This window comes from Neurospora hispaniola (assembly GCF_033458365.1).
Source record: "Neurospora hispaniola strain FGSC 10403 chromosome Unknown B0T23scaffold_1, whole genome shotgun sequence".
Classification (NCBI taxonomy): Eukaryota; Fungi; Ascomycota; class Sordariomycetes; order Sordariales; family Sordariaceae; genus Neurospora; species Neurospora hispaniola.
The window spans coordinates 4469415-4491304 of record NW_026944406.1 but is presented as its reverse complement, the minus strand read 5'-3'; the positions used below and the strand labels follow the sequence as shown (position 1 = coordinate 4491304).

Below are 21890 nucleotides of genomic sequence, written 5' to 3'. Positions count from 1 at the left end.
TATTGCAAACCTAACTCAAAGGGATCCAATGCTATGCATTCGAGGTTGCCGCCGCCAAAAGGTTCCCCTTCTTTCTGGGTTGCTCGATCTCGATGGCAACTTTTGGAGGTCCGTCACAGCTGTCCAGTACGTGCACAGTACATACTGGGCACTAAGGAATCCGCCCGTCCCAACATCGATGCACCATCACCGTCAAATACGCCCAGTACCTCTACGTAACGAGCGTCAATGGTGCGTAGCGTGTAGACTGCCCGCGTTAACGCAGGTCAACAGGCATGGCGTCAAGCTTGCGAACCACCGAGTTGCCATTCAGACGCATGACGGTACCTCACCTCAACGCCCCAACTTTGACAGGTATTTCTGTTCATTTTTTCTTCTTCGCAATCCGACTCTTGAGACATCCATCGGCATTTCAGAGCCTCCATGTATCTGAACATGAAGCTCCGCGCGCTTTGTCTTCCCACGAGCCTTACCCCAAAGGATTCAAGGGCGATCCCGAATTCCACTTGCATTACTCTACCTTGGGTACGATAGTATACTATTATCTGCGGAGGGTCCTCCAGATCTGTGCGTATCCCCGCTCCAGCAAAGTCAAATCACCTTTTGTCTGACCTTTCCCAATCAGATTGCCCAATTACAATACCATACATACCGGGTGTAACAACAACGCCCACCGTTCAATTTCTTTGGGTTGTCTGGTCCTGATCATCGCATGTTGCCCTCTCGACTAACTGCATTTCACCCAACCAACAGCAACGAATACTCCCATGCGGCCCCGATCTCACAGCCAAGCTGGCCCAAAGACGGCTATTGAAAAAAGTCAGACAAGAAGCGAAGAAATAGTACCTCTAGCGAGGCCGGAAAAGAACAAGACAAGCACAAGTTGGAGTTGGGCTGTTGGGTCCCCACTGCCCGGCATTGGTTCCAGAGCAACATTCATTCCTATAGTCTCCTCCAAAGTCCCTTGATCCCTTGCAACTGCAACCTATCGGCGCGGGGATTCCTGCACTTCACCCCTCATATTCTGCAACGGAACTCCATTCACTTAAACCGATATCAGCCACAAATTCCCCACCAGCGCCGATGGGTGTTGACCCAAACAGTTAGATTTCTACCCAATTCTTTGATGGGATTTTTTCCAGCAACTTTCACACCCTCAAAGCTGTTTTCTCTCTAGAAACGTCCAGCGTCATTTACAGCAAAAGCTCAGCATGACGCCGCTATAGGTACTTGCCTCGGCTGAGAAAACAGTGGCTGGTCAGCAAGAAGAACAGCCCCAACCATCCAGCGATCCCCGCTCTTTTGCGTCATTCCCAACTGAATTTGGATCCACAACAACGCGCACTGGGCCGTGCGGGTCCCGTAGGTCTTTCCAAATTTGGAGAGGAGCTCCCCTCCTTCCGTTGTCTCCCCCGCCTGTTGTGGGGCTTGCTGGCTCAAGTTAGTCAGCATGACGACATGCCATTGGCGGGGGTATCATCTTCTTGGGACGACTTCTGGGGGATGCTGCACAACTGAACTCCAAGAGGAAACCTCATTGACGAAGTTACTGTGTAGGGATATACGAGAGTTTTCGAGGAATCAATCTAGCTACTACCTACCTCTATTATGGCTGTTTTCCCGGTCTTCAACTCTCAGCAGCTACAAACAACAATGGGCATCTACCTTCCCCTTGCGCGGCTGCGGACTTCGCGCCCAATAACATGGACAGACTGCGAATCCCCAACAGATGCGGTATCGCATATGTACATAGAAGGGAAGTCTGTTCCATCCACGCGGTAAGCCTGAATGGGCCTCTTTTGCCTCCAATGCTACTCCAACAAAAGTCTCTTTACATGCACAACATTTTGGTGTTGTACCTTCGTCATCCCCAGACCTCAAAGCCCATTACGGCCATTTCTTTCACCCTGGCCTTTCCTGCATCCCATTACTTGCAGTGACATCGAGGATGGTATCGGAATCCCAAAAGACGGGCTACCCTACCTACTAGTTAGGTAGAAACGCAGCATGTACCTACATTGACACGCGACAACGACATGGACGGGAGGTTTGGTGTTGTGCACAGTCAGGTTTCGTGCATTGACAATTCCAACCTCCCCTCACCCGTTGATGCCTCATTGGCATGCAAGACTTTTTTTCAGCCATAGCCAACCGTCCGCGTACGTGGGTACCCGATGTGGATCATTCAACGTCGCCGTGCCGTGTCCGCATCTTCGGGAGAAGCAGATGAGATGAGAATTGTGATCAATGGGTGGTAGTAAGGTGAATAGGGGAAAATTCTTTACATTGTGCTACATACCTACGCTGTAGTCTAGTTGCGGTTTCGGCTGACGGCTGATACCGACACGGGCCAAGTGGCTCATGTGGTTGCAGTGGAAAATGCTGGAAGTTTGGAACTTTTCACACCTACAGAACTATATAGGAGCTGAACTAAATTCATCACTGGCAAAAATCGTCAGCGACAGTATGGATTGCCGTGTGTTTCACTCCACTCGCGGACAACTCAACCAACTGCATTGTGATATACCTATGTGTAGCCGGGCGGTATCCAAAAAAAGCCGACTGTATACATATGAAGTCAATGCTTGTTGATATGTGGAATGGTAGCAAGCATCGGCAAGGCGCTTACACTCGTCTGAATATCATTACATGGACAAAGCGATGGTAGGTTGATGATAAACAGCCTAACATTACGATACCACCACCACCACTACTATCAATCATCATCTCTCAATGTCAAAGTGGTCCGTGCAATTATCCAGTCACAAGGATATTAAACAAGAATGATGAACCTGCAATAATCTCTGCCCTATTTGGGGTTAGAGGTTTAATCAAATTAACCACAATGAGTTCTAGCAGGATAATCAAGACAGTATTTCACCACCTTGAATGACATGATCACTCAAAGAAAACATCAGGCAGTTTAATGATATCTAAAGGCGTACCAACAATAGTTTGCAAACTCCAGACTAAACTGTTTTTATACACAGCCTTGTCAAGTACAAGGTTGGATTACATTACTCGATTCTCAATCAAGCGTAAACTGTAGACCACACAAACACCCTAACATGATCTTCCCCTGGTATATTTCTGGCCACGGGAGGAACTACGAACAAGAACAGGAGAGCTAAGCCAGGTCAGCTACGGGAGAGTCTTGGACAAGACGGACACCTTGAACGGAACAATCTCAACACACCCGATGGAAACTTTCGAGAATCAACTTCAAACGTGGCCCTGTAAAACCCCCGACGATATGATGAAAATCCTGAACTACCATCGCTCAACCCAGGTTCACCACACCCCAAACTTGCATAACAACCTGATTCCAGCTCAGGTTATCAACGGTATGGTATGTTTACGTTTGATGTATTCTGCAGGATCAAGTCCAGTTTTTTTTGGCACCAAGCGTCTCTTCTTTTATATAAACATATGGAACGTGAATGTCAGGGATTGGATCAATAGGTGTCACGATAAAATCTCAGTTGCACAGAGGTTCGGCTGGCTGATGTCGCAAGAGGATCGATTCCAGCTAAGAGTTCCCAGTGCAGCTGTCAGCGATAGCTTGAAAACGCACGCACGAGCCACCATAATTATTTTAGGCATGTAACGGCATTCAGCTGCCGTCGCGGCGAGCGTGGTCACGGGATTGGCTGTCACAGCTGCCCAGGCTCATACTGTCGGTCTTCAGACTCGAGCATCCGCCAACATCCCCCTACCTGGAGCCATAGCAGCCAACCTGATTTGATCACTGCATCGACACCACTCAGTGCCCGTCGCTCCTCTACCTCTAATCTTCACGACCTACTCTACCATCACAGCTTGACGGACCATTTTCTGAGCGGGCCTACAGCTTTATTTTCCATTCCGAGTCGCTCCCACGATGTGACGACAGTGCGCGACGGGTCACCATTTGCGGGGCTTTCGAACCCAGCGGTCAGCACCTGGGCACAGCATCACAGACGCTCCAAAAAGCTGAACCAATGCCCCCCCGCGTCGGCTACGGAAGCAGTCACCACCATAGGCGCTCGAAGCTTGCTTTAGAGACAGACATGCCATCTGTTTTCCCTCGCGGAAAGATCGTGGGCGTAACTGAAAGAAAAATGATGGTCGCCATTCGAGGTCGCACAAATCCCGTCGCCGCCGTCTCCTATTCTTTGATTGTTGCCGGCGCTGCCTGTTTTCCGGATCTCATTTTGGCCGAGGCGATACCCAAGCTTTGACACCACCTGCCGGTAGCACTGGTGATCACAGAGGATAGATGGATAATGTGATGCTTCTAGCAGTATCCACATCGTACGAGACTCGATACCAGGACGAGCAGGACCTAAGAATCACGGCAAGAAGAGCAACAAGTATTCACAGCCCCATTGTTTCAGCAACTCCTTTCCTCTCTCTCTGTCGACGCCGCAGCTCCGAGAAGAGCATGTTATGTGCTCCAGCAGGATGTGCTCGTTCATCAGGCCGGCACCGGCCAAACCTAAGAGGACTGCTCCTTAACTACTGCGCTTACCCGAGAGTGTAGTGGAAAGACAACAGGCCTGCTATTGTATTCGCCAAGATGCCGCTCCTTCAGGCATCCAACGATAACTGATGTGCTACGATAAACTATCAGGGCATGGCAAAAGGGCAATCATGGGAGTCTTGAAGGCGGTGTATGTCTGCAACAGCCACGATGTCGAGCATCTAGGAAACTTACCCTCCCGGTAGCTTGGTGTTATGTGGCTCGCATATTCCTCAAGTGGAATTGTCAAGGCTCGAAGAGGACCGACCACGAGCGAAAAGAGGTACTGACAATCAGACAGACATGCACACTGGCAGCATCATGGCGGGAGCTAATGTTCAATGCCTCGAATCGCATGGGGAGAGAGGCCTGTGCTTGGTTGCTGGACATGGGCATTCACGGACAGCTATGAAGATGCACTCGTAAAGCGTGTCTTAACGTATATAGAGAGGATGTCCTGGTGATATAGAGTCCTGCATAGTCAGAGCATGCCTCTGCTCTTCGACGCAGATATGGGCTGGGAGGTATTGGTATGGCTACAGGAGCGGCAACCAGCGGGTATGTGACGCCCGCCCTGTACCCTGGCTTATAAGGAAGGGTATAGCGTTCGCGAATTCAATTAAGGATGTCGGCTTCGTGGCTTCGTCTACCCGGGGGTATATCCGGATGCGCGCAAGCAAGTGCAGTGTCGCGTCAACTCCAGGATCTGGGCGTTTGACCGTTAGATGAACGTTCTACGGATGATGAACCCCAACGAGGCAGGCGTTCTCGTCGCCTTAAGAGGGGTCATCCGATTGCAAAGGCATCCATCGCCCGGCGTCGGTGCATTTACCTCATCTCTGGCCACATTATATTTGCACCAGCGGTACGTATTCGGCTTCTTCACGCAACGTCGCCGTCTCTCAAGGTATTCAGCCTCATCGTCACATCAGCCTTTCCTTGTCCTCTGAAGGGTGCTATGGATTGTTTTGAATAAGGCTGTTATCGCCAGAGCGGGAGGAGATCTGGTCTTTTGCTGTCCACTGCTAAGTAGCGTTTCCCTTACTACTAACTGCACAGGAACAGTCTGGTATTATCTCCACCGCATCGCTTCTCCATATCCCACCCTCTGCGAACATACATTGCTGCTTGCCAACCACAGTTTGCAGCCGACCATACATGGCACAGGCGCAGAGGCATAACACTGTTTCAACACATTCGCGGAGCAAGGCTGGAGGTGAAGGTCTCGGTCTTGAACTTTTACGGACACGCGTTGGTGCAGTTGACGAAGCTTTTACATTGCCTGCCCGGTTTGCTGAGGTCATCAAGTCCATTCGTGGAAAGTAGCGGCCTCACGCCGAACAGGGTGAGCAACTGCGCCCGCCGTGTGTGGAAAGACGGCCCGGATCAATTTGGGATTGCAAAACAGCCCCAGAGTCAGGAGGTGGATGGATGGCGATTCATAAGGTCGTCGGTTCGTTAACGAGAGGTATCTTCTACCTGTCAAAAGGTATTCCTGTCGCGTTCGAGTCGACAGTGCCTTTGGCCAGGCGGCTGCAGGCCTGAGAAGAACGCTGTGCACGCGTTTTTAGCGGGTCGGGTAATCCCTGTCGGTCGGCCAAGATACCGCCCTGGCCACTATTCTAAAAGTCAGATATCGACGAATCTGGTGGGTGTTGCCAGCCGTGCATGGGGTCCTCACCTCCAGTGGCTGGACCACTTTTGGAATCTCGGACTCGACATGATGCTGCAATGCCAAATGGCAGCCGCATCTCCAAAAACCAACCACGCAGCCTCACAGACGAGCATGCTCTAGGCATGAATACTTCACGTCCGACTACTTCGCCTGCCGCTGCTGTCGTGAACCGGTCCTCTGATCCTGATCCTGTTCCTGACCCAGCAGCTCGACACAAGCCGAATCCAGATCGCCCCAGTGCCAGCGACGGCCCCAGCAAATCCGGCAAACCTCGCGGCCGCTCGATCGAACCGCCCTCTTCCTCCTCTCAGCCCGCTCCTCGCCATCGCCATCCGTCGAGACATCGCAGCCCGGACCGCTCTGGCCGCTCATCGCGTTTCCCCCATCGCTCCAGAGGCTCACCACGCAGCCGTAGAGATCGCTCCCGCGAGCCTCGTGGTCGCGACGGCCACTTTTCCCCGGACCGACGCCATCGAAGTCCTGTCCTTCCGAGAGGCCGAGGGGACGCCGCCCACGAACGTGGCCAAAACGTCGATCACGGGAAACACCACTCACAACTTCCTCCACACCCGGCCCGTGCCTCTCAACGTGGTTCTTCAAGGTCGCCAGGCTCGAGCAAGCGCAGGCGTAGCCGAACCCCATCGCCAGGTGGACCGGACTCCAAAAAGTCACGACGTGGCCGAAGCCCTCGACGAGGAGAAAAAGACGACGTAAATTCCCTGCAGCTGCCAAGGGACCGCCGCAGGTCACCAGTGGACAGGAGGCCATCCCGTTCCCCAAGCCATCACGAGCGGCGACGCTCTAGAGACAGGAAACGGTCAGGTCGATCTCGTTCGCCAGATCGCTCTCGAAGGCGGAAATCACGCTCACCAGACCGGGGAGTTTTTGACCGAGCCTCGGGACGTGTACGCCGAAGGAGTCCATCTCCACGGCATCGTGGTCGCTCAGACCGGCCAGATCGTCCTGAACGTCGCCATCAGTCAAAGTCACGTTCTCGGACCCCTCCCCATCGCGAAAACAGACACCCCGCTTCCGACGCAGGTTCGCGCAGACGGCCAAGTCCCGATCCGGACTCACGTAAGCCTTACGACCATCCTCAAGGCTCTCCACGGGACCGGCGACGCTCCAAATCTAGCAAAAAGGGCAAAGTCCGTGACGATCAAAAGTTTGATCCCGCATCTGGCGTAAACAGTATCGAGGTGAACATGGCTGCAAGGAACGGCTACCGAGGGGGTTATGGCGCCCCGATGCCCCCTGGGTACACAGAGACACATGATGGCCGAAACTATTCACACTCTTCAGGACATGCAACGCCCAATTCATCCTTCCATGGCTCACCTCCCGCCCAATCTCCTTATGGTGCCGGACGAGGGTGGAACAATCCGCAATTTTCACCACAAAGGTATGTCCTCCCAGAGCAATGCAATCATTCTCTTGACTGACATCGGAGTAGTCAATATGGATATCCGCATGGCAATTACGGCCCCCCTACTGGGCCGCAAGCACACTACCACTCGAATCAAGGGCATTCGCCACCGTATCCTCCAACCGGCCCAGCGGCCCAATACCCAACAGGCCCGTTCCGTGGTGGACATCGGGCTGCATCTGGTGGATTCCGCGGTGGCTCATTCGGTGTCGCTCGCGGAGGCCATCGAGGCGGCTCTAAAAATGCCCAATGGAGTCCCAACGCACACAATGCCAGAGGCCAGTACATAACACCAACAACAACAATAACAACAACAACTGAAAACAATCCCGCCCATGCCCAAAATAACGCGGCCCCAAGCAAGTACGCTGATTCTGGCCAAAACACTCAGGAGGGGACAAGGGAGGATGTTAACAGCTCTTCCAGACCCGACAAAGACTCGCAAGGCGATGATACCAACAATTCAGGCAAAGAGAAAGAGGAGCAAATGCAGCCCCCTACCCGCCCAGCCGCTGCTTCACAATCTCAGCCCTCTAACAAATTTAGCTTCAGTATGAAAAACGCTACAAAACCAGTAGTAGCGGCTCCAAGGCCTGAGATATCTCTCAAATTCAATGCCGTCGTTCCGCCACGGGAACCCTCGCAAAAGCAACCACCCAAAGCGCCCGCTGCTGCTCCGCCGACGGCGCCATCTGCCCATAGATCCAATCGGGACCGTCATGACCTCCCCAAGAATGTGCCTACGGAACCGGCATCTGCTAGGGCTCGTCACAATGATCGCAGAGGGCCGGACCCGCACAGGCCGGTAGACAGCCACAGGCCGGTAGATAGTCACAGGCCGGTGGATAGCCACAGACCGGCGGAACAGCAGAAGCCGAGGACCCGAATTGTGAAGAAGATTGTCAAAAAGCTCAAGGAGAAGCCGGCTCTTCCGCCGGACTTGGCAAAGTCAAAGTCTGTTTACCACAGAAAGCCGGGTAACGAATCTGTCATCGGTTCCGGTACGTATGGAAAGGTGTTCAAAGCCCTCAATGTTTACACAAAAAAACAAGTGGCCCTCAAGAGGATACGAATGGAAGGAGAAAGAGATGGCTTCCCTGTGACAGCGGTACGAGAGATCAAGCTGCTCCGGTCTCTAAGCCATAGGAATATCGTCAAGCTCATGGAAGTGATGGTTGAGATGAACGAGTGCTTCATGGTATTCGAGTACCTATCACACGATCTTACAGGGCTCATCAACCATCCTAACTATACTCTGGACCCGGCCCAGAAGAAGCATTTGGCTCTGCAGTTGTTCGAGGGTTTGGACTATCTTCATACTAGGGGCGTCCTGCATCGAGACATCAAAGCAGCCAATATCCTGGTCAGCAACGAGGGAGTCCTCAAACTTGCTGATTTTGGCCTGGCTCGGTTCTATGCCAAACATCACCAACTCGACTATACGAACCGTGTGATCACCATTTGGTACAGATCACCGGAACTACTTCTCGGAGAGACACAGTACGGTCCCGCCGTGGATATCTGGAGCGCTGCTTGCGTGATGATGGAAATATTTACCAAGCGTGCCATCTTTCCTGGCGATGGTAGCGAGATCAACCAGCTGGACAAGATCCATTCTGTTTTGGGCACACCGACCAGAAACGACTGGCCAAACATCATCGAAATGCCTTGGTTCGAACTGCTACGGCCAACTCAGCGGCGAGCAAATGTATTTGCAGAGAAGTATAAGGAGCTAGTGACACCTGCCGCGTTTGAGCTGCTCCTCTGGATGTTCAAGTACGACCCTGATAAACGGCCCAGCGCTGCCCAAGTATTGGCGCATCCTTACTTCACCACCGAAGAGCCAGCTCCGCGACAAGCAGTCGAGTACGTCCCTTTGATGTCAACAATGCGTCCCTTCTGAATCTTGTCGATACTAATATTTGACTTCTTAGACTCAAGGATATTGATGGCGAATGGCACGAATTCGAATCCAAGGCTCTTCGGAAAGAGAACGAGAGGAAGGAGAGAGAAGCACGACGGGCTGTCAAAGATGGGGCACCAGCAGCAGCCGCTGCACCAAGTGGTGGCGGTGGTAGCTCTTCGACTCGAGAAAAGGATCGTGACCCTAGAAAACGCCCTGCCGAGAGTCGAGAACCACCACCATCAGAGCGCGATTCCAAACGTCCGCACTTGGACCCACATGCTGCCAACAAACCATCAACAACATTATCATCCTCAGCGCCGCCGCCGCCGCAGCAGCAGCAGCAGCAGCGAGAGCCCGAACGGTCATCAGTACCCACCAGGCCCAGGGAACAACACCAACAAGAACAACAACAACAACAACAACAGGAACAGCAGCAATGTCGGCCATCAGCATCATCTTCATCACACTTACCACCGGCGCAGGCACAGGCACGGGCACGGGCACCCACAAATGCCCCATCTGGGCCGGCAGCAAGTCAAAGTCATAACTAGGAGAACATGGCGTATTATGAGAAGATTATGTGGCAGAATCGTTACCCTGGCCTGATTTTCAATCATGCTTCGCCTGCAGTGCAAAGCTGGTTTTTGCAAAACATTCTGCATCAAAATCGAAACCAATCTACGATGACGGTCATGACGGGACCAGTGCGAGATCGTAAAGCTAGATATCGAGGCTGTTGGTCGTCGAGTCAAGGCAGCAGGCATAGATAGGGGTGAGTAGATTGTCAGCAGGAAGTTAGTTGCAAACTATTCTATCTTATGATATCGCATATGGTATATAAATGGGGACAGATCGTACCGGTCTTGGCCCGACACGTCTTGAATTATCATTGGTATAAACGCAACGGGCAACGAGCTGGGGGGACAAACATGGACATGGTATAGAGAAATTTGGTAAACCACGGGATATTTGCGCAAGGAGGACATAGGGGGGAGGAAGCTAGGACATGGGAGAGTATCCAACGGGGTGTGATGGGATGGGGGAAAAAAAAAAATGAAGGTTTGACTTAAAGCAGTTTCGTGTGAAATGGTAGAAGACATCGCTAGGGCCAGAGGGAAAGGTAGACAACACTGAACTCCTTGAATGCGAAGAGGACAGAAGAAGCATGATGCATCAACGATATGATGATGCCTTGTGAGGAAGATGTACAGTTTACAATCTACCCATCCAAATCAGTAGAACATCCGTCCCCCCCCCCCCCCCCCCCTTTTCTTTCTTCTCCCCCCTTTCTTTTTCTCTCCCTCCTTTCGACTCAAGCCTACCCGCCCACGCCACCTAAGCATATCAAACTTTTCCCGGTTACGATGTAAATGTTTCAACCGGATAATACTGTAAAACCCATTTTATTTTACCCTTTTTCTTCTCGCACACACCAAACCAACTCCAGGCACCCCTTCAAAGAAGAGAGAAACAACTTAACACAACGCGGGGGAAAAGAAGTATTCACAAACAGCAGTTACATAACATGTTGTTATGAAATTGGGAAGAGATGAACCTCGGCCCCTCCTTGCAAACCGTCTCGTCCATCCCAACCAATAAACCAACCTACACCCCTTCGCCTCCGCTGAGTTCCCCAACCAATTTGACGGTCCGTCTTTTGCTCCACGTGCCTTGCCTTGCCACTGTTCGAAATAAAGTACCGCGGTTTTGTTTGTTCTTGTATATGATTTGACTAGATGTGAAAAGTGATGGGAGGAAAAGATTTCGAACAAACTTGAAAGCACCAAATTGGCAGAGAAAAATAGTACGTTGACACTCCTCCAATAGATATGAAAATGAAAGTCGCGGAAAAGGCAACAGCACCCATAGCCACCAGCACCCCCAACCGCCCCCCCAAAGAAACATAAGGCCAAAATTACGATTTAGTTCTTTTCCCCTGCTCCGTTAACCCAGCTCCGCCAGTCCATGATATGTCTCGCTCTAGCGAACCGGCGTTGCAAAAACCGAGAGCCGCTGAGAGACCGTTGGCCTTAACCGTAGCTCCTAGCAATGAATCCAGCCGTTCCCGCCCCCTTTTTTTTGCCATAAGCCAGCCAGCCAGTTACCATGCGTCGTTCGAGATAAACTCCGCCCTGAGGGATTTTGTAAAAATGGCATGTTGCGTTTCTTTTTATCATACCCATCCGATTCGCAAATTTTTGCCTGCCAGGCGCCGCTTCCGTCCCGCTTCCCACGCCCAAGTAAAAACCGCCGCAGTAGTTCTCCCAAAAGCCTTGCCTGCACCCGTGCTCCGCTTGCCCCATGCACCCCGTGAAGAAACAGTATAAGCCCATAGTTATCGCCAAGATTCCAAATTGATCTCTATTCTCGTTCCCAAAATTGTTCGCGGTGAAATTCACAACTGAAGAAACAATCGAAAGCTCGATGCCATGTGAGCAATCCGTCGTACGGCTTGGCACTGGGAAGAGTTGTGATGTTGTTCCTTTACGCGGGTGACTTGCTGGCAGGAGCAGCACCGCCGTTCTGACGAGCATCCTGGTTGCTGACAGAAAGGCTACCGATGCCGCTGGAGAGGAAAGCAAAAGGATCGCTCTCAGTTTGAGAGTAGAAATTGTTTCCAGGGCCGGCAGAGGCGGGTCCGTTGCTGGCGGACTGGAAAGCGGCCTCGGCGGCACGGCTATCGAAAGGACCGGCCGAGTGCGAGCCAGGAGCGGGGCCGAAATGGGTGTTCAAGGATGGGTAAGGAGCAGCACCGCCACCGAGGCCAGAGGGAAGAGCATAAGTACTGGGCGGGCCACCGAAATGCTGGCCATATCCACCCGCAGAGTTGAAGCCACTGGCGGAAGCAAAGGGGCCAGGCGCAGAATTGCCGCCCATGGATCCTTGATTCATGCCGTAAGAGGTTTGAGCGTCCAAGGGGGATGGATAGCCTGAATCGGCGACGACAGCGGCGCCAGCACGGCTCGCTCCACAACGAAGACAGCACACGTTCTTGGCGAAATTGTGATATCCGCAGACCTCGTTACCACATTTCCAGTCACCGGCACGGAAAGGAACGACACCAGAGCCGCCCATACGGCCGTGTCCACCGCCATGGCCGTGGTGGCCCATGTGAGGAGGAGCGGGCATCATAGCCGGGGGACCGTAGCCGTAGCCATAGCCCATCTCGCCAGTGGGACCAGCACTGACAGCCGGGAAGGAGCAGCGGAAGCAGGCGGTACGGCGCTGGAAATTGGAGAAACCGCAAGAGGGGCACGTCCAATCACCAGGTCGGGGGCGGTTCTTGCTGGGAGGGAAGGGCGTAAGGATCTCGGAAGCGCGATCAAGGACCCTGCTAGAGGAGGGCGACACCTCAATAGCCTTCTCGTTCAAAGCCCTTCCATTCATGCAAAGACTTTCGGCGGCCTAAAAGGTGTATGATGTCAGTGAGACTGATTATAGTTATGCAGAAAACAAGACATACCTCTTCGTGAGAAGAAAAGACGGCGAAGCCGGTTCCGGTAGGCTTGTGCTGCTCGGGAGTCCGCAGAGTCCAGAACGCAATGGGCCTACCACCGTACTGGGTGAACCAGCTCTCCAGCTCGGACTGGGTAGTGTCGTGCGGCAAGCCGGACATGTGCAACACCTTGCTGCGCTCCGACAAAAAAGCACGAACGTCAGCACGGGCATCCATAGGCCGAGTAAGCACATCAGGATGCTCATGAGCGGGCTGAGACTTGCGAATCAAGCTACGCAGGACACGGGCAAGAGTGACAGCTTCCTCCATGGCACGGCGAGGAGACGCGGGAGCAAGAGCCTGCAGGTGGAACGGCAGGTTGTGCTTGATGGGAGCGCTGCTCTGAACAGCCTCCACCTCGAGGGCCGCGCAGATGTTAGCAAGCGATGAGGGGCCGAAAGGCAGCGACTCGGGGTGATGCTGCTGCCATCTTTGGTATTCGGTGCGCAGGTCGAAAGTGCGTGAGTGCTGCAGATAGGGGGGAAGGACAACGGCCTTGTCACGGGCTTCCCTAGGGAGCTGGACGCGCAAATCCCAAGCCTCTAGGGTGACGAAAACGAAGTCGAGGTTGGGGCCAGTCAAGTGTTCGGAGGCAAAAGCATCGAAGCGGTTGATGGCATCTCTGAAGGTGCCGGCGTTACGGACATGTTCCCACGTGAGGGTCGTCAAGCTCGCTGTTGGGCAAGGGGTCAGTAAGGAGTGCCTGTAGCCGCCATGAGAAGAGCCAATTGGTCCAGCAGGCGGAGACGGATCAGGGGGCGAGGTTCAACGCACTGCAAAGAGGAGTAATGGGAGTGTTGACCGGCTTGACGAGAACGCTCTCTCTGTGGATCTGCAACACACGGTGTGGTCAGCATTGAGCATAGACAGAATCACAGCGCCCTGAACGCGGGAAATCTCAGGGTGAAAAGAGCATTGCGGACAGACTGGAGACCGGAGCCGAGGCCGAGGCCGGCGGTACGGCATCATAATGTAAGGGATTGTTTGCTGCTTACTTCCTCGAGGTTGTTGGCATCCAAAAGAATCCAACCGAGCTCAATGACCTCGGCGGAGTCCTTGGTCACATAAACGCCGTGCTCGTCGCATGTGGTCGCGACGTGAATGACCACGTAGCGGTCCACCTTGAAAGGCGGACTTTGCTGGGTCGCCATGACGGGTGAGGAGGCACCCGAGGGCCTGGGGAGTGGACGGGAAGAAGGGCGTAAAGGAGGCGGATGGGCCGACGTCGATGAGGTGCGCCCCGAGATGGATGCAATGGAAGCGAGGAGTCGGCAAGAGGGGTGGGTGCCTGCTCCGATTCAGCTTGGTCAGTCCCGGGTTTTAGGGTAGAGTTTTCGGCGACGGTGAAGGAGGGTCGTCGGTGATGGATGCAGGTCGGGAGACGGGGGCAGTGGGAAGACGGACCTAGCAATGGCAGATGTGGATGGAGCAGGTTGACCGTTTCCCGTTCGTCGACTTCCGCTTGTCAGAGGAGTCCAAACCTTTTTTTTTCGTTGGCGTAGAGGTAGCTGGTTAGGAGTACCCAGCCTAAGTACCCGACGCAAGCACCACCTGGTCCCAGTCGTCCCCGGTCGTCCCCAGTCGGTTCAGTTGGTGGTGCCGGGGGCGGTTTGGTGCTAATTTGGTGCCAGTTCGGTCCCAGCTTTTCGTTCAGTGACAGTGGAGGTGAGAGTAGGTGAGCGATTGCCCGTTATCTTCTTAACACTGGACCAACGGGATTCGGGAACATGCAATTTCTCTACGGTCTATAGCAAAATAGCCCAGCAAAAAATGGCACACGTCTGGCGCTCACGGAGATACCCAGGGCGAAATGGTTCAGCCAAGGTTGACTTGACTCGGTTGACTTCTGCGACTGAACTTCACACGCAGGAAGGTTGGGCGGGACGGAAGTGGAGGTGGTGATTGAAGGAAGGTGAGTGAATGGAGCGAAGGCGACGGCTGCCGAACAGACCGGTCAAGACAACTATCGAAACAACAAGTGCGATTGCTCGGTTCCTGCTCGTGTTGAATAGGTACAAGTAGTAATACGGCAACAAACAGCGACCCAGACGCAACACGATTGCAAAAACGAACGAGCGAGCGACCTATGCAATCCTCGAACTCTTCAGATCCGGATGACAGAAAGGCCCCGCCAGAATACCGATATTCTATCAATTAGGTCACTAACAGACGACCGCACTCAAAACAATGTAGTACGTTAGTGTTCTAGTGGGCCCTGAGTGCCTTTTAGGTCGCAGTAGAAGTGACCGAAGACCCATAGAAGTGGATGAAAAGGGTGGGGTCGCAAAGGGGAAAGGTCCGTCAGGATATCAAAAGGAAATTTCCTCGAGGGTCGAGTGTAAGAGTCCATCGCTGCACTCCAGGTTACGGATAGAGGACCGACCAGTTGTGGACGGCGCTGTAACAGGCCATGGACGGGAACTTCTCCTCTCAACATATTTTTCCATCAAGCACCTCGTCGGTGGTATCTACGCACGGCCGCAGCACTCATATGAAGACAGGAAAATCGTCAACAGTTCAAGGCCCGTCTCATTAACAGAAAGTGGAAGAAATCCACTCAATATCTCCGGAGGTATCCCATACCTTCTGCATCACCTCGTACAGAGAGCAATGTGCTTATGAGTAAAGTACCCGGTACTCCGCATTTACATGGCAAACTTGTATTAAAGCTGCCAAAACGTCCTTTCCAATTCAACCTCGAGGCTCCTTCCCTCCGTCCCACTATCTCCGACCCAACTTGATTGCTGATGACAACAGAGGTAAGGTACCTAGAGGTAGTCAAAGGCCACCAAAAAAGCCTTAATGTTCTGGAAACTTGAGGTTCCTTGGGCTGACAGCTGAGTATAACCGGGCACCATATCCATATTTTGATGAGTGATCCCACCTGCCTAACCGGTGGCGACCTCGAGCAGACCAGCTTGCGACGTCAACCAACAGGAAGGAACAGAGCCTATTTCTGCACAGCAATTAATGGGAAATGGACCGGTGACTCGTCAATTCGAGCTCACAGAAAGAGCTGACCGGTTGGACTGATTGGGGCACCAAAACGAGCTGTCATGCAAAGCCTCAAATATCACGAGCTCTTCAACCTCCTCCATTTTGATTGCTCGACCTCGCCCTCTCGACAATCAGGCACACATCCACGCCAATTACTGTCCAGCAGAGACTGAGATGCACTGCAGTTCAATCAGCGACGAATTGAACTCGTGTGAGCCTGCTATCTACCGGGCCACCTTGCCCAATATACAATTTCCAGCGTGTTCATCTGATTGCGCGTATTCGACGTTCAATGTATTAAAATCGACTTGTTCAGCATTACTTCTGAGACAGCACAACAACTCGCATTTCTTACTTTGACCTCGGCTTACTGACAAAGACCACCACCCCCAACAGCATGCCAGTCCATAAGGCTAGACTCCTATTCACATCGCACAGCTTCCACGCACGACAGCTACAGCTGATCCCTCATGTTTCCCTGACACCTTCATAAAGACACTTAGTTTTACACCTAGAATTACTACTCTGCTATTTGGAGTACTGTGGGAGTCTGTTGAGTGAGCACTGGGTTGCCTTGTACTCGTTCCAATAGCTACAGAAGGCATACATAAGCGGCATCGTGTCATATTTCCAACACACGAGTATTACTGCCTACTTTTACTTTTTGTGGTATAACAACAATGAACACCCAAAGCATAACGGTGGTTAGGATCGACGAGGAATGGCACACACCTTGGAACGGTCGGCGGTGTTGGGAAATGCCGGATTTGCAGATCATCTTCTCCGGTCACCGCCGGCCGTGGCTCCAATTTGTGGACGCCGATGCTCCGGCTAATTCGCCTCCGATTCGTGGCCAGATCCAACACAAACCCTGAGCTTCCCAGAGAAGCGTGAATCTGAAGAACGGCCGTGTGCGATGCCTGATGTTTCCCGTACCCCGGTCCGCCTTTGATACCTTACCGAATCGTGAGATCTAGTACCCAGCGGATGCTGCATGATCCCACAATCCCCGGGTGCTCGAGGGCGACTATGTTCCATGCTATTCTCAGGGGGCTTAACCCGAGTCCAGACTCTAAGTCGCCCCATCATAACGATCGATCCAACTGATGAGACTTGATATTTCCTTCACTCACACCTAGACACACTGGCCTGCATACAACTATAGACAAGGATAACCCGGAACCATTGAACAAAGACAGTGTCGGTAGGAAAGAACATAGAAACTAAAGACGGGAAGGTGTCATGATATGGCCCGTGCGGCACGGTTCCTGCTTCATGCCATCCGTCAGCAGAGGAGTACGTCATCGCCTGATGCGGTGTGTGTGGATTGCTGAACGCAGGTAACTGGGAAAAATCACATGTTCTTCCTCTTTTCACGATTTCAGTTGTCAGAGACTCTATCATCACAGTAATCTTTCTTCGGAACCTCTTCACATATCACGTTTCTCGGCCGGCCAGCAGAAAAAAGAAATGGGTGTGGCCTCAGCGATTTTCCTGGTCATCGTGACCATTTTCTGTACGGTTCCAAGAGGCCCCGCTTCGCTCGTTCACTTCGAATGGCGTCTTGCAGCCCCAAATATTTACCTCCAGTGTACTGACTAAAGAGATTAAAGGTCCTCCGATCGGCGTGTTTGCCATCGCCGGCTGTGGGGCAGACCTCTTAATCAACATCTGCCTGACTTTGTTGGGGTACGTTCATGTGGATGCCTTCCAGATTGATGTTTACAGATCCTCCAGCACTGCCGTAGAGCACCGCACTGACCTCTGTGAAAACCCGACGCAGCTATATCCCTGGTCACGTTCATGCCTTTTATCTCGAATATGTCTACTACGACCGTCGGGAGCGGTTAAGACAAGGCTCCATCGTCACCGACCGCGCACCTGGCGTCTACAGCGATAATGTCCAGAACGGCGGGAACCCACATGGATATGGTACCATTGTGCAGCCGAACGCTTCGTAAGTAGACACGGCAAGACATCTTGATGTTGCCGCTGGGAGGTATGACTTGAAGTATGAGGGACCAGCACGTTGACTGGGGTCGAGTTGTGTAATGACGAATCGAGTTGATGAATATGTACGATAACGCAAGAGTGATTTTTCCAAGGAGTCTTCTGAGAGACTTGCAAGGCTTTTTGGGGGTCGATGGAGGCTAGGCGTGAGTTTCTTAATAAGACCTATGATACTTGTGCTCGGGTTGATTTGTCGTGTCGTCGGATGAGTTACCGTCCGGCCACTTGAACTATCTTGATGCCTATGTGTGCTCCAAGCAGTAGGCAGGGAGATTGCTAGAATGTACCCTATACCTACCTAGTTTTCGTCGCTTGGTTAGTACTCCATGGTAGTTGTACCGCTGGAAGATGACTTCCGTTTTACCGACGTATATGTTCATGGCTTTATATATGAATCAAGACCACAAAGTTTACAACTTGAAAGGAGCGACGGTTTGAATAAGGTTAAAGCATACATGACTCCTTGGCAGGCCGGAGGTGGCTCACGGACTCGCACTGGCTGGACCCCCGCGGCCCGGAGCAGCAACGAACTCCAATCTGCGGCGCCCAGGCCGGGCGGGTCCTCCAGGTGGCCCCGCGCCAGCCCAAGCAGGCTACGGCAGTGGGCCCGGAAAGGCCACTGTACCCCGCACTCAACCCCTCAAGCTCCCCGGGTCCATCTCAGCCACTCTCATTCGGAGGCCCCCACCCCTGATGGCTTCGGCCGGGGAGACCTTTCGTTGGAAAGAAAGCCACGACTTCTTGCAGTCGCAGCACGCATCCTTTTTCATCACTTGCCCGCCTTCACTCATCTTGGATTGCTCCGATCATTCGCCAGCCACCCGACAGTTTATCTTTTCTCGCAACCGACCCTTCCCCAGGACGAATCAAGAAAGGGCTCGGACTTGTTACTATGTACACTTCTTCTCTTTCTCGAAACTCCACAGACGGGATTCTCTGCATGTCAATCAAACAACAGGGCGACAATGGATGGTAGTGTAGTGTAGACCAACCCAAATAGGACTGGCAAGGGAAGCCCAAAGGTTGCAAAGCATGGTAAACCACCTTCATGGATGGTCGCAAAATGTCGCTTTTTCGGACCTTCTGCAGCCATGGAAACAGCACGAGCGAACACGAGTTGCCCACGTTGACGTCTGACAGCCGGCCATCCGAAGATTGAGACACGCAGAAGGCTGGAAGCCGTCAATGTCGTCCTGAGTGGTCGAGTCGATCATCCGTCTCATCCTGAGCACCTTTTGCACCTTGGCTGTTCGTTACCTGTGCATGCTGCTTGAGGTTCACGTCGGTCTCTTTCTCGCCTTTTCCACGCCTTTTCCCTTCCCATCAACCCGAGTTGACAAGTCATCACGTTCACATCGCAAGGAAGTTCCAGCCCCAGTCCAATCCCAGCATAGATACCTCCTACCTGGACCTCCCAGGAAAGCAACCCGCGAACTACCAGCGACCACGATACACTTGCATGCTTCTGCTGCTGCTTCCACTCGGCTGCGACTCGCTGCAACTAACTCGCTGCGCTGCGATTCCCTGCTTCTGCTTCTGCTTCCGCTTCCGCTGCTGCAGTACTTTCTGACCTGCCCGCCTCCGTACCTTAGTCATACTTATCACCCGCATCTCGTCCATTCTGTTTCGTTTGATGCCTCGCGGATAATATGCACTTATATAGCAAGCCACACGGTATCCGCCAAGGCCCGGCCGACACTTCGAACTCGCTGCTCCGCGACGAGGACGATGCCCGGTCAGTGATCCCGGAGCAGCTTGCCACACAGGCTTCTTTACCCCTTTTGGTACCTCATCCAGGTCCTCTTCAGCCGTCTCACCCAACCCGTGCTTCCTCTTCCTCCTTTCCCGCATCCTCTCCATCTCTACCTCCTCTGTCCCGTCCAGCAGCTCCTCTACCTCCTCGTCTGTCCAAGACCTCGCCTTCTTCGGACTCTGGCCTCCTTATTGGTGGGCGCTCTCGTAAGAAGAGACAGCGGCCCGGCGCAAGCCCAGTCGCATTTCCGCGCTTCTTTCTTCAGTCTTCGCAGACTGCAGTCTCCGTCATTCCCTCCATCGCCGAGGGAAAGCCTTTTCCTCTCGATGACACTTCGGCCCGGCAGAAACTGGCAAACACATGTCCAGCCGCCTCATCTAGTAATTATCGCTACGCCAAGAGCACAGGCGCAGAAAGTAGGACCTATTCGAAACCCGTTCTGGTAAGGACTCGCACCTCTATCGTACCCCAGTACCGACGAGGAACTAGTAGTATCGCAGACTCTAGTCGTGTTCCTCGATCTGAATCTCCGGACCTCGAAGCCGGGCCTCGCGGTGGACAAACCGACTTTGGTACGGAGAACAGCAACCAAAGCGAAGGATCTCGCTCTCACATCAATCAGGATGTGAACTGGAGAAAGGCGAAGAACAAGATGTCGACATCAGACCAGCCCGAGAACGGCGTCAGCTCTCTGCCTCTACTATGGGAGCGACGGTCAACATCGTCTCGCCCGATCGTTGTAAAGTCCAGGAATGGAAAACCCAAGAAGCTGCCGCCAATGGATGCCTTTTCGTTCAAGAGCTTCATGGCCGACCTGCAGACTCAGGATGGAGACAACAACATAGGAGCCGACCTTGACCGTATTGCTGAGATATGTGCACGATCCCGGTATTCGCTGAGTAACCAGTACGAGGTTCATATGGCACCCCACGGCTCAGGTGCTTCCCTCGTCTCTCCAGCGGGCGGACTAGCGCCATCTTCCTCGGGCACAGCGTCGAGAAGGAGGGAGAATGGTTCTTACCATTCCAGTCAAAGTGCCAGAACAGGTCCTACATTACAGGCAATTGTCCCTGATGAAGAGGAGGGTGGTGCCCGAAGGAGGCGGAGAGGGCCAGGGACTGGAGGAAGGAGGCTCAATAGCATTGCCTACGGGACTTTAGAGACGATCATGTCCTCCAGCCGCTCGTCAGAAGAGGACAGGTCGTCGAAAAAGCCAGCCGCTGAAATAGTGGGCGTAGTTCGTGGAAGGATCGACAGACAGCATAATAACTTGGGATTCTCCGCTGCCGATGCAGGACCAAGCGCTGCTACCACTATCAATCAATATAATGAGCATACAGCGACTGATCAGGGCTTGGACGTGGATGATGGCCAACAAGGATCAGGGGAAGCTGCCACGGCGTCGGCAGCAGCTAAACTGGCCAGGAAGAAATCTGCATCCTTCGCAACAGCAGTCATGGACAATCACAGCAGAAGCAGTGCCGGACAACTCCAGCGGTACGAGAGCACTTGCGCACTAGTCAGCGAGCCAGCCCTGCCGCAGACATCCGACAGCCATCTGGGAGTAAGGACCGCAGCCTCTCCCTTTGCCGCTAGCGACAACGCTATCGTCACCAGGCCCTCGACTCTTACGCACTCTGTCAGTGATATGCCATACCAGGCTTCGAGGACGAAGGAGTATTGGGCAGGTTCTTCGTCTTCTTCGACCAGGGTAAGCTGGAATGGCTGGATCCCTTGGAAGGGGGGCAGTGGTGGTGCTGGATCGCAACGACAGCAGCAGCAGCAGCACCAAGAGCAGGTTATGAGGAGTGAGGCTGAGGTGGTGACGCCGACGATGAGTGCGGGCTTGGCTAAACCTGGGAGAACGGTCAGTCATGCGGAAGGAAGTCTGAGGCGGATCCTTAGGTCTCGGTGAGATCATAGTAGGTTCCTACGGACGAAAGGAATTTTGTTTGGTGTATATGTTATTTCTAGGGAGGCAGGGTTACGCGTAAGGGTTTGGGTGGCTATCTGATTTCTCTGCTGGACATCACGAAATTATGATAAACGAATTACGATGTTGCGGGAGCGAGCAATCCAAGATGCATATATATGCCCTAGAAACATGAGTTAGTAGGGGAAAAATT

At 52.9% G+C, this 21890-nt stretch overlaps 5 protein-coding genes across 5 annotated transcripts; 3 read left to right on the top strand and 2 right to left on the bottom strand.

Annotated features, from left to right (window-relative positions):
• Positions 1–33: 33 nt before the first annotated feature.
• Positions 34–968, top strand: B0T23DRAFT_401375 (uncharacterized protein; the record flags this gene model as incomplete). The annotated part of the gene is made up of 5 exons (XM_062838579.1): positions 34–108; positions 139–205; positions 274–454; positions 564–655; positions 754–968. 5 exons carry the CDS (start codon positions 34–36, stop codon positions 966–968), a joined length of 630 nt encoding a protein of 209 aa, XP_062697493.1.
• A 4521-nt stretch (positions 969–5489) lies between these two features.
• Positions 5490–5992, bottom strand: B0T23DRAFT_27633 (uncharacterized protein). The gene has a single exon (XM_062834229.1). It carries the CDS (start codon positions 5812–5814, stop codon positions 5527–5529), a length of 288 nt encoding a protein of 95 aa, XP_062697492.1. The 5' UTR covers positions 5815–5992; the 3' UTR covers positions 5490–5526.
• On the top strand, positions 5993–10187 carry B0T23DRAFT_27634 (uncharacterized protein). The gene is made up of 3 exons (XM_062834230.1): positions 5993–7578; positions 7630–9468; positions 9537–10187. The coding sequence occupies exons 1-3, from the start codon at positions 6170–6172 to the stop codon at positions 10057–10059; spliced, it is 3771 nt and encodes a 1256-aa protein (XP_062697491.1). The 5' UTR covers positions 5993–6169; the 3' UTR covers positions 10060–10187.
• Positions 10188–11992: 1805 nt separating this feature from the next.
• Positions 11993–14155, bottom strand: B0T23DRAFT_401373 (ribonuclease H-like domain-containing protein; the record flags this gene model as incomplete). Its single annotated transcript, XM_062838578.1, has 4 exons — positions 11993–12913; positions 12972–13678; positions 13779–13836; positions 14000–14155. The coding sequence occupies 4 exons, from the start codon at positions 14153–14155 to the stop codon at positions 11993–11995; spliced, it is 1842 nt and encodes a 613-aa protein (XP_062697490.1).
• A 3093-nt stretch (positions 14156–17248) lies between these two features.
• B0T23DRAFT_425270 (uncharacterized protein) lies at positions 17249–21679 on the top strand (the record flags this gene model as incomplete). The annotated part of the gene is made up of 4 exons (XM_062839905.1): positions 17249–17297; positions 17615–17690; positions 17785–17958; positions 19675–21679. The coding sequence occupies 4 exons, from the start codon at positions 17249–17251 to the stop codon at positions 21677–21679; spliced, it is 2304 nt and encodes a 767-aa protein (XP_062697489.1).
• Between the last annotated feature and the right edge of the window lie 211 nt (positions 21680–21890).

What these genes read in the sequence shown, in the direction of transcription:
- B0T23DRAFT_27633 (XM_062834229.1), bottom strand. Translation starts at nt 5,814, where the DNA reads ATGGACTTGATGACCTCAGCAAACCGGGCAGGCAATGTAAAAGCTTCG.
- B0T23DRAFT_27634 (XM_062834230.1), top strand. Translation starts at nt 6,170, where the DNA reads ATGGGGTCCTCACCTCCAGTGGCTGGACCACTTTTGGAATCTCGGACT. An exon ending in CCGCAATTTTCACCACAAAG is followed by an intron (nt 7,579 to 7,629) that starts GTATGTCCTCCC and finishes ACATCGGAGTAG; the next exon opens with TCAATATGGATATCCGCATG. An exon ending in GCTCCGCGACAAGCAGTCGA is followed by an intron (nt 9,469 to 9,536) that starts GTACGTCCCTTT and finishes TTGACTTCTTAG; the next exon opens with ACTCAAGGATATTGATGGCG.